General features: G+C 41.5%; 1 protein-coding gene across 10 annotated transcripts in view; it reads left to right on the top strand.

Annotated features, from left to right (window-relative positions):
* LOC111974704 (growth factor receptor-bound protein 14) overlaps positions 1 to 12,322 on the top strand; it is a 51,878-nt gene that overhangs the window by 15,287 nt on the left and 24,269 nt on the right. The window contains exon 1 of one of the 10 annotated variants that reach the window (XM_024002692.2): positions 7,701 to 7,917. The exons of 7 other annotated variants lie outside the window; for them this stretch is intronic. In XM_024002692.2, the coding sequence (XP_023858460.1) occupies positions 7,855 to 7,917 (63 nt within the window). In that variant the 5' untranslated portion in view covers positions 7,701 to 7,854. Of the gene's footprint in view, positions 1 to 7,700; positions 7,918 to 9,002; positions 9,066 to 11,945; positions 12,305 to 12,322 lie in introns of those variants that run through there. 2 more of the 10 variants (XM_070447234.1, XM_024002684.2) reach the window with 2 other exon arrangements.

Genomic DNA, 12,322 nt, shown 5'->3' with positions numbered 1-12,322 from the left:
TGAGTCAATAAGTATTCAATCCCTTTGTTATGGCTATCCTAAATAAGTTCAGGAGTAAACATTTGCTTAACAAATCACATAATAAGTTGCATGGATTCACTCTGTGTGCAATAATAGTGTTTAAAATTATTTTTGAATGACTACCTCATCTCTGTACCTCACACATACAATTATCTGTAAGGTCCTTTAGTCGAGCAGTGCATTTCAAACACAGATTCAACCACAAAGACAAAGGAGGTTTTCCAATGCCTTGCAAAGAAGGGCACCTATTGGTAGATAAGGTTAAAAGAAAAAATCTGACATTGAATATTCCTTTGAGCATGATGAAGTTATTAATTACACTTTGGATGGCGTATTACTACACCTAGTCACTACAAAGTTATAGGCGTCCTTCCTAACTCAGTTGCTGGAGGGTGGAAACCACTCAGGGATTTCAACATGAGGCCAATTGTGACTACAACTGTTAGAGTTTAATGGCTGTGATAGGAGAAAACTGAGGATGGATCCACAACATTGTAGTTAGTCCACAATACTAACCTAAATGACAGGGTGAAAAGGAGGTCTGTAGATAATACAACTATTCCAAAACATGAATCATGTTTGCAACAAGGCACTAAAGTAATACTGCAGAAAATGTGGCAATACAACATATTATTGAGTCCACTCTCCATATTTGCAAGCATATATGTGGCTGCATCATGTTACGGGTGTGCTTGTAATCGTTAAGTACTGGGGAGTTTTTCAGGATAAAAAAGAAATGGAATGGAGCTAAGCACAGGCAAAATCCTAATGGAAAACCTGGTTCAGTCTGCTTTCCACCAGACACTGGGAGATTAATTCAATATTCAGCAGGACAATAACCTAAAACACAAGGCTAAATATACACAGGAGTTGCATACCAAAACAACCTTGAATGTTCCTGAGTGGCCAAGTTACAGTTTTGACTTAAATTGGCTTGAAAATCTATGGCAAGACTTGAAAACCATCTTGTCAGAGCTTGAAGAATAAAAAAAAAAATAATGTGCAAATATTGTACAAAGTTCTTTAAGAGATTTACCAAGAAAGACTCACAGCTGTAATTGCTGCCAAGGGTGATTCTAACATGTTAACTTAGGGGTGTGAATACTTATGTAAATTACATACTTCTGTATGTAATTTTCAGTACATTTGCTACAATTTCTAAAAACATGTTTTCACTTTGTCATTATGGGGTATTGTATGTAAATGGGTGAGAGAAAATATTTAATCTATTTTGAATTCAGACTGTAACAACAAAATGTGTAACACGTCAAGGAGTATGAATACCTTTCTAACAGCAGTGTAGTATAGGGCTCTGGAAGTAGCCTAGACTAGCTAGCAAGCTAGCCAACTTCTTTCGCTAATTATCTTCAGCTGGCCGGTGTGCGGCCGTGGCAAAGTTGGTTTGCCTTTGGATACAATTGATGAGGACAATTTTTTTTTTATCCATCTACACACAATACCCCATAATGATACCCCATAATGACAAAGCGAAAAACAGGTACAAAAAAAACAGAAATACCTTATTTACATAAGTTTTTAGACCCTTTGCTATGAGACTTGAAATTGACCTCCAGTGCATCCTGTTTCTATTGGTCATCCTTGAGCAATCGGSGGAGAAGGGCAATCGGSGGAGAAGGGCAATCGGCGGAGAAGGGCAATCGGGGGAGAAGAGCAATCGGGGGAGAATGGCCTTTGTCAGGGAGGTGACCAAGAACTCGATGGTCACTCTGACAGAGCTCCAGAGTTCCTCTGTGGAGATGGGAGAACCTACCAGAAGGCCAACCATCTCTACATCAATCAGGCCTTTATGGTAGAGTGGCCAGACGGAAGCCTCTCCTCAGTAAAAGGCACATGACAGTCCGCTTGGAGTTTGTCAAAAAGGCACCTGAAGGACTCAGACCATGAGAAACAAGATTCTCTGAACTGATGAAACCTAGATTGAACATTTTGGCCTGAATGCAAAGTGTCACGTCTGGAGGAAACCAGGCACCATCCCTATGGTGAAGCATGGTGGTGGCAGCATCATGCTGTGGGGATGTTTTTCAGCGGCAGGGACTAGGAGACTAATCAAGATCTAGGGAAAGATGAACGGAGCAAAGTGCAGAGAGATCCTTTATGAAAACCTTCTCCAGAGAGCTCAGGACCTCAGACTGGGACGAAGGTTCACCTTCCAACAGGACAATGACCCTAAGCACACAGCCAAGACAATGCAGGAGTGGCTTCGGGACAAGTCTCTCATTATCCTTGAGTAGCCAAGCCAGAGCACGGACTAGAACCCGATCAAACATCTCTGGAGAGACCTGAAAATAGCTGTGCAACGACGCTCCCCATCCAACCTGACCGAGCTTGAGAGGACATGCAGAGAAGAATGGGAGAAACTCCCCAAATACAGGTGTGCCTAGCTTTTAGTGTCATACCCAAGTAGTCTCAAGGCTGTAATCGCTGCCAAATGTGCTTCAACAAAGTACTGAGTAAAGGGTCTGAATACTTATGTGAATATCATTTTTTTTATACATTTGCTAACATTTATGAAAACCTGTTTTTGCTTTGRCGTTATGGGGTATTGTGTGTAGATTGAGGAAAATAAGGCTGTAACGTAACAAAATGTGGAAAAAGTCCAGGGGTCTGAATACTTTCCCGAATGCAGTGTATATCGGTCGTTTTTGGTGGATTAAACACTGATACAAATACATCCGTAGAAAGTTCACCGATAAATCGGTCGGGCTCTACTATTGACATGTCTCGTGTACATTGTGTAAATAACTGATTGTCCCTATCTAGCCCCATAGAGATATCGATTGTCAAACCAAATTGACCATGGAATGGGAATTACGATCGGGGCYCGTGTAGCTGCTCTCCGAATGAACGATTACTTGGGTGCTGCCAGCTGAGGGCTGAAATAAACCTATCCCAAGGAAAACGTTACGCTACCCTTCATTCCGTGATATACAATTTTATCTCTCAAATCTCTGTTTTATTATCCTATTTACACTTTGTCGTGAATTATAGTGTCTATATATCAGCAGATTAATGATAAAGTCATGAATAACAAATGGGATTGCATTACTTCCCTATTTTTTTTAAAAACACATTGTCCCACAAAAAGGAGACAGTAGTGTGTTAAATTATTAAAGATATAGGGATTGGACTAGTATCGGTGGTGTGTMCAATGGTGCTAGTTGCCGTGAAAATCAGAGTACCCAGTGTGCTTGTACGTGATTGACCAGGTTTTAGTTTACTGTGATTGGACTGAATGCCCATTCGGAATTGTACGGAGGCCCTTTGCTTGACATGCCATTGTTTTAACATGGGTTTTAAAAGCTATTCCAGTCGTGAGAAAGCAGTTTGCCTGAGCTACTGTCCACCGTGCATTTGCAGTGTCATGGTGCATTTGCATAACCAAGCGGCAAGTCGTGACTGCTATGGACAAGTCGACTCTCACATCCACTTCAACCAGCACTCTCCAAGAAAAGCCCCATGCTCTGTTGTGCATCTCTAACACATGGTTGAGTTAATTTGTTATCCGTTTCTATTGTGTTTATCATTTGCCCTTGTCCATTTTTAGTTCTCGATCATATGTTGTATGGGCGGAACCAGTTTAAGTGTTAAACTATTCAAATGCTCTTCAAGCAAATTCATTCATGTTGTATAGAATATTATTCAAATACCGAATGTCTTTGGGGATGTGAAGTTGTTTAAAAATAATTGCAATTTTACATCCAGTTGTGTTATTGTGGTGTAGACACTTTCACCACTGATCATTACAATCTTCAACACTATTTGATGTTTCGGTATGTTACACACCGTGTAGTGGCTAACGCGGAATATAATATTTAATGTTGAATCGCTCTGTGCATTGAATGTGCAAAATGTTGTCACTTATAAAGAAAGAGAGTGGTACATGGGCTAACGGCAGCCAGTGATTTAAGAGGGCAGATGTGGTGATAAGGGGAGTAAGTTTGATCAGTATCGGTCCTATAGTACTCCTGCTCCCTCAGCCATATCACAGCCACTTCTGTGACTACCTTGTGAAATAGAATACTTATGCACTTTGGAGCGTGACCTCAAGTCAGATCCCATTGGCAATGCCGGGGGACATGGCTCCTACCATGTCTTTGCAGCACCAAGGGCCCTCAAAAGGCTAGCACAAAGCCCTTCAATCCATACCATGCTTGGCAAAGTGTGCAAGGTAGACCCTATGTTTGTGTGGTAGGGAACGTGGTTGTGAAGAGCGTCCTATTGGTAAATAAAACTCTTTACGTAAAGCAAATTGTTCCATCACACAGCTACTTGCGTACCTGTGTGATGTATTTTGTCATTTGTAACACCTTTATTTGTAAGGTATTGGTGGTTACATTGCAATCCAATTGTTCATTATTATAATTGCATAAAGATTTTAATAACATCCACATCATTTCATAGACATCCATAGTAGAAGGTGCATAATATTGATGTCAGCACTTCTCAGAGGCGTCATAGATGTCATACAACAAGGGCATATGTCCACATGTATTCTGGTGAGAGACTTTTAGGTGTGCAGAACTGGTAGAGTGGAAAGACACTCTGCTTGGCCCCTCACCAGACAGACAGACAGGCAGACATGCCCCCCCCCCCCCCCCCCCCCCCCCCACAGTGTTGGTGTTCAGTTCTGCCTTCTGACTCAATGAGAATGTCTGCTACCAGTCTGGCGCTATCACTGTGTCATATCACAAGGAACCTATACCTTGTGTACACATGTCTAGGTGGACGATTTATGCTCTTATGATTTCAGGTCCGGCACAGTCAAGTCAAACAGGATAGGACGATATAAGAATGACCATTGTTTTTGTGTTGTAAAATAATATTAAGAGCACATAAGAAATCATGCTGTAATATGGATGAAAATATGAATTTGAAAGAACAGTTGACTGAATGTACAGTTGAAAAGAAAGAAAGTAGGATAGCAGTGTCTCTGTTGCGATACCTCGCAATAAAGGTATTCGTGCGTAATTATTGACCTGCATTTTCTAGAGAGTTGGTTTTATTTGCAGGCAGTCATGTGGGGTCAGATACAGTTCCTCCTTCACATCCAGCCCTGCTGTGTGTGTGTGTGTGTGTGTGTGTGTGTGTGTGTGTGTGTGTGTGTAGCAGACTCAGACTCAGGCCTGCTGCTCAGCTCTGGGAGGGCCTGTGGAGGGTTCTTGTTTGAATCAAGCCCTGGTCAAGAACAGGGTGTCTGGAGCCGGCTTTGTTATGAGAGCTGCGGAGACGCCGTTATCTATCTGGCTCCATTAATTCAGATTCATTTTTGCACTCTAGGATAACTAGCAGCGTCTGCTTGTCTGTGCTCTCAAGACGATGTGCTGCGGTTCCAGATAAACAGTGAGCCTGTGAGCTTGGGAAGGACTCCTCGTCCGTTCTCATGAGAGGAAATGTATGAAATTCACTGCTGTGCTGCCTGCCTGCCTGCCTGCCAACACCCCACCCCTGTCTGGTCTGGGAGGAAGGAAGGAGTGTGCAAGGAATCCTCCCACTTCTACAATGTGTCCAGATTTAGTCTAAACTATGGTGCATGGTCTGATTCTGACCTGTTTACTGTGTTGTACATTTCACGCTCTTTCAATTAGTACATGAAGCCGGATAATGTATTGAAAATTAAACACAAGTTTTTAAAGTTTTTTTTATTGTTGAATTTATTCAAATGTATACCAATGGGGCCCTGTGTGGCTCAGTTGGTAGAGCATGGCGCTAGCAATGACAGGGTTGTGGGTTCGATTCCTACAGGAGACAAGTGCACTAACTACTGTAAGAGTCTGCTAAATGACTCAAATGTGAAATTATTTCCATTTGCCTATAGAATGTGGTTGATTAAATAATTGATCAGCCCTTTAAAATAATACAAACATTATTTTTCTAGTCTCTTTTGTTTCTCATAATATAGTCAGTGTATTATCTTCTCACTGAAGTTGCCTTCTCTGCTTGACATTTTAAGATTGATAGAGAAGTTTTGGCTCGAACGCTGAGCTTTGCCCTGCAGACAGAAATATGTAGCAGAGCCGAACTGGCCTGTGCATGTGTGGTCCGTACCTAACAATGCATTTCTGGGCACTTTTCGGCTGTGACCCATTATAGGTCCTAGCTAAATGCATTACTGGGTTTTATGAAAAGAGATCTAGCACTCTTGGATGTTCCTAGTGTCCTGTGTTCGAGGACATGTTTCTGCTGTCCTTTTAATAAGACTTAAGAAACGCTTGAACTTTTCCAGCAAAACCATAACTATTATCATCATTATCAAATTCCCCTTTTACCTCAAACTTTTAAAAAGTTTATCAGCAGTTAGCATTTGGCAGAATAGTTAAGGGAGCTCGTATAATTGTTTAGCAATGTAGGAATTAAAATGGATGTTTTGTCAGGGCCAAATTCCCTTTTCCCCTTCGAAGATTTCATTGAAGATATATTTATTTAATGTGTAACCAGGGTTGGTTAGTAATGGATGACATGTAGCGGGGATTACGTAATCCGATTACAAATATGAAGTAACTGTAATCAATCTGGATTACTTTTTCTTTTAAAAATGTGTAATTTGGATTACAGTTACATTCTTAAATACAGCTGATCACATTTGGGATTGTGTCATGTAATATTAAGTGGAAACATTCATAAAACTTTGTCAGCATTACTGACACTGTGTAACTCCTCTTTATCAGACCGTTGAGAGTGACTTTAATTATTACATCATTAACTCTAATGCATACTGTAGCAGCCTGCTCCTACTTCATAAAGACTTCTTTGTTCATCCTTACAGTAAAACAGATGTGGATAATGAATTGTGGCAATTGTGGCTGTGGGAACATCTTGGTGCAGATCTATTTTGAACCCCCCCCCAATTCACAGCCTGCCAACCACCTCCTCTCCCCCAATCCTCTCTATTTGCCTGCTGAGATTTGTTTCATGCACATGTTTTCCTTGCTGTAGTGTTGTATAGATATTAAATCAGCCATGTGCTATTATCCATTCCCTATATTTGCACTGAACCTACTATTTTTTTACGATACGAAATTCYGAGAAATGAAATATGGAAATGCGTTTCAAATGTGATTTGATGGGTAATATTGTGGACGTATTTGCAAATTACATRATTCTAAAGTTGACAACATTTCTACACCATTTGTAGTACAATGATATCATTGAACATACCAACATGATCATCTATATATTGTTACGGTAAAGAAGGAAGAGGTGTCAATGCTACTAAAGAACTGGCCATTGATTACCCTCAACGTTTTCATTTTCAGCAACAACAAAAAAAGAAACCTCATGTTGCATTTGTACCAATGGAAATGCACTCCCTGAGCTGCTAGAAATGAGCGACTACATTGCTACAGATAATACAGTACACCTATTAACCTTTGTGTACCATTTTTAATCTTGATATAAAGTATTTTTTGCTTTCTGTCTTTCTCTGACCTTCTGCATTGTGACTATAGTCCTCCTTGGAACTATTTTTATCAAGAGTTGGTTGTGGCTTGATAAAGTGGCTTTCTTTAAGAGAGAGAGAGAAGGGGAAAAAAACGTTTTAGTTTTCCAAGGACAAAGGAGGAGTTTATTGTTCAGAGATTACTTCTGTCTCTGTCTCACACACTCAGTGTGCACAATCTCACTGTAGAGATATACTGTGCAAAGTGCATTCTATAGCATACAGTAGAATCACTTTCAGTATAGGCTTCTGAATATTTAGATATTAACATTGTGATTTTGTTTGGTTTTCCTAAAATAATTGATAGAATACCAGTATTTACAATTAAGATATATGGATATATTTCACCTTAGTTGTTGTGTACTGAAGAACGAAACATGAATTTCAATACGAGAAGAGTCACCTTGCCTGCCATTACTCCACTTTGTCTTCAGAAGCGGGTAGGAAATGAGCCTGTACCTTCCTCTCTTTGCTGCCGTGTGCATGACTTCTGCTTTCTTGAACTATCCTAACTGTGTCAGTGTTAAATAGTAACATTTGGATTCAACTAAACATAGAAGTGAAAAACTGTGTGTGGGAAATCTGTTAATTCATCGACATTGCTGAACCAGTTTGACTTGGAGAAAAAAAACGTACCTCAAATCCAGATATGCGGTAGTTTCGCTTGATCCTTTGGAATGTGCTTCAGTCTTTTATATCACTTTCCTATCAGTCATCACATTTTCTTTACATTCAATTCATGTATTTGTCTTCAGTACATATTCCCCTTTATTGCTGAAGTACAGTATATGGCAGTCACTAGAGGGCCCAAGCGTCTTCTGAGGTTAGCTACAGTAGCCTCCTCTGTTGTGGGTTTTGTGTGTTACTAGCTGGCCTACATTTTGCACCAGAAGCTTCCATAGATCTAGCGGGTTTATAGTAGCACTTATTCCAAAACAATGGTTGACATTAAAACACAATTGTGTCCACGTATTTCAGAAGACACAATGAACTCAGACTGACACATGTAATGATATCACTCTAACGATGAATGAACCAAGAAGTGATTTGGAATGCAAAAACATCTGACAGCTTGAGATATGTGTCTATAATTGTCTATAAACCTGTGTGACAAAAATGACACTAGAGTGAGCCATTTCAAGGTTCTATGTGAGCCTGTTGCCTGTTGAACCACTCTTGAGAAGCACCACTGTTAAATGTGTAAAAGGTTTGCCCTAGCATTATTTATGGTCTTTCAACATATTCTTGGTTTGGTGTCCCGAGTACCGGAGYATTTATTGTTCAAATAAGTTAAGCATTAATCAGACCCATGAAATGAAAGGGTTGACATTACGTGGCAGAAACGGAACATACAGCTGCACAATGTTGAACTAAAATGCCTCAAAATAAGAGCAGTAGGGCAAAGAGGTCCTTGAGTAGCAGCTTGACCTGCTGTGTCCAGACAGACAGGGAGTTGAAYCTTGTGGAGGAGTAGCTTGTGGAGGAGTAGCCTGGTTAACTGAGCTCATCCAGTGCTTTGCCATAGTGAAGGGCACTGTGGATGTGCAGTGGATACACACTGAATCGAGCTGTGGGAGTGGAGTTCAAGGTAAAACCAGTACACACTAATTGGTAAACCGMTGTCTGCAATCTTGTCCTTGAGATAAAGAGGACTTATAGAACTGTCTATGCTTTGCTTAACGACACTATATTTAGGCCAGCGCAAATGTCTTTCCTCTCTCAATAGAAGACCATTGAGACTCAGCACATCATGTTCCTTTCTTCCCGGAGTTCTGTACATTTTGGATGTCCAACAACGCGGCCGTCGACGGTGGAAGGACGGGAGTAGAATTTGGGTTGCATATAGTACTACTTCATAGCTCGTAGCACTGCTTAGCTCTGTCATCACCATTATCGTTATCACTGTTGCCCAACTCCTATCTTATTTCCCTCAGCCCTTTCCCTGTCAGCCCCTGCACAGGGTATGTCATTGTTTTAAGTTTCCTCGGTTCCAGAACGACTGTAATTATCTGAAGTTAATCATGGGCACACTTCACATTTACTTTGGACCGAAATGCACTTTGGTATTTAGTTGCACAGTTCCAGAATCACTGTGATTGCACTCGGCACTATTTTCCACTTAAACTGAGGCATTAAGCAGTCCTTATATAGTCGAATCCTCTTTGTTGTAACATTTAGGTGTTATCTTTTGGATATAAGGAAGAGCATATGAAGGACTTAAGTCGTCATAAAGTCGGTGTAGAAAATAGCGGACTTTATCAATCGTTCTAGGGAAGGTAAAGCAACCGCAATAACTACCTGTATATTAGTASTATGACACTTTAGAGAAGTGAGTTTGGGAGTTGGAGTTGTGGTCTGTCGACATAAAAACAAGTGTAGGTCTGCACATGGAGCAGCATGGCTACCTGATGAATGCACCTCTTTGTGCTCGTTGACACAGAAAGCAGCCGTTCACAGCAGCATTTTTCTGGCCTCGGCGTTCATTTTACTCCCTGGAACAAGTGATTTATCATGGATACTGTAGCCAGTCACTTCAACCCTAGTTGAAACATCCAACATGCGATGGTCAAACCCAGATAGGAGCAGTCTTAGACTAGTGTGGGTTCAGACTGTTGACGGATTCATTAGATTGAACTAAGCACTTTATTGTTGCTGTTAGCGAGTTGTGAACTTTTGCTGTCTGTGACCTTGTATCTCCAATTAAGAGGTCCCGTGTGGCTCAGTTGGTAGAGCATGGCGCTTGCAACGCCAGGGTTGTGGGTTCATTCCCCACGGGGGGACCAGGATGAATATGTATGAACTTTCCAATTTGTAAGTCGCTCTGGATAAGWGCGTCTGCTAAATGACTTAAATGTAAATGTAAATGTAAGAGTAGTTCACCAAATGAGGACAGAACCAGAAGATTTTGTTGCGGAGTGTTGAATTTTTAAGTACCTCATCAAATATTTGTCGAACGCTCTCTAAAGGATGGTAGACATTGATATTGATGAACACAAAATGTTCTGTCAGCACAGTTAATCTATAAAGYGCTTCAATGTATTAAATGATCCTCTTGGCACCAAAATGTTAAACCTAGTGTGTAAGAGCGTTCATTCCAGTGTATTTGTGTTGAGGATAGGGCTGGCACAATTACCGTGTAACCGACAGTTATGGATGAAGACTGTCATGAAAGTAAAATAACCTCCATAACGGCATTTGTGCGGTTAAGTCAGTTTCTGCGGTAACCTGGACTCTTAACAACGCGATGAAACTTTGTCGCTCTTCGCTGAAATGAGCAAGGTGTAGAAAACGAGCCGTTGGTTGCCTAGGCTATTTCTATGGCAGCACATGCAGTCAGGAGTGGAGGAGAGGATATTTATGTTGTTATTTTTTATTTTTTATATTCTAATGTTTATAACGGTGACTGCGGGCATTTGGCTGACCAATAACCGTCATCCAAAATTGCATGACCGTCACAGCCCTAGTTGACGAACTAACGTCAACCTGTCACCTTCAGGAGTAATGCACTTAAAGCTTCATCACCCCCTGACAAACCCTGCCCTGTTACTCATGAAACATGATCTTTTTAGAGATTTGATTTGGCAAATTCTCAGGAAGTGACTTTCACAGAGGGACACAACTGGAATCGTGCCTAGATGCTATTTCCACAGCCTGATTTAGAGGCTCCTTCACACTCTTTTCATCTATTTTTCCTGTTGTCATTTCTACCACTGGAAATGCATTACACGCATTGTAATGGTGTATACAGTACAGTAAATGCACTGGGCTTTTAGATTATTACTGTCCTCCGCTTTCTAATGCGAGTGACCTAAGAGTTGCTGCAATGTACAAGATGATTACAGTGTCTCATTATCATTAGCTTGTCTGTCTGTACTGTACAGGCAACCCACCAAGGGGACATTGGCTGTTAAAGTAATCCCAGTAATGCAGTCCCTTTTGCTTTTGTTAGGTACCTACAAAGGGAAATCCTTTTTTTTGTGTGTTTTTTTTGTGTTGTAAATCTTGGCACTGACTGATTTAATCACTAGATCGTCTACTTCATTGTGGGGTGATGTCATGGCTGAAGGTTGTGATTCGCTGCGGGCTCCTTAAGGGCACTAACCCCAGCCCTGCTGGAGCACTGTGACCTCCTTTCTCTCCACAAAAGAGGGCTGGAGCGTCCTGCCCAACCGATCCGCCTTAAACCAAGACCCAAGCACACAGAGGCAGCCAGCTGATCTTTACTGTGCCTCTCTCCCTCCCCCTCTCCCCGCCCACCCCTGTCAACTTTAGACAGAGTTGACCCAACTAGCATTACATTTAACTAGCACCTTTTGTAATTGCTTTTGAGCTCATGCAGGGCTTTATGCTAAGAACTCGACTTGCCATGGTTGTGTGAATAGGGAGGGGGGAGCGAGCCTTGTGACTCTTTTCTCCTCCTCTTCCTCCTCCTCCTCCTGGGGTGTGTGGAGCAGAGCAGGCTGATCCTGGTCTCTTTTTACTTGAGGAAAAGGTGGCAGGTGATTGGGCCAGAGCCTCGGTGACATATATCTGTGGAGTCAGGAAAACGCTGTGATCAGAGGCAGCTCTTTGTAATTAGCTCAGTTCAGCTCCACTGCAGTAAAGAGAGAGAGAGAGAGAGAGAGAGAGAGAGAGGGGGCTCTGCTTTTCGCTTCCCAGCTGACACTGACTCGCTGCTCTGCTTTTTTTGTTCTGCGCTGTCTGCCTGTCTGGTGCATGTTTCCATGTTCCTCACTAAAAGCCTGGTTTACAATGCTGTGCACTCAGCCCTACATAGGCTGCAGAGTTGGCTCAAATTCACACGTTTGCTTGTCTCCCAAAAGAGGGGTAAGTTGTGATGCTAGA

This window comes from Salvelinus sp. IW2-2015, linkage group LG2 (genome assembly GCF_002910315.2).
Source record: "Salvelinus sp. IW2-2015 linkage group LG2, ASM291031v2, whole genome shotgun sequence".
Taxonomy (NCBI): domain Eukaryota; kingdom Metazoa; phylum Chordata; class Actinopteri; order Salmoniformes; family Salmonidae; genus Salvelinus; species Salvelinus sp. IW2-2015.
This window is presented reverse-complemented; position numbering and strand designations above follow the sequence as displayed.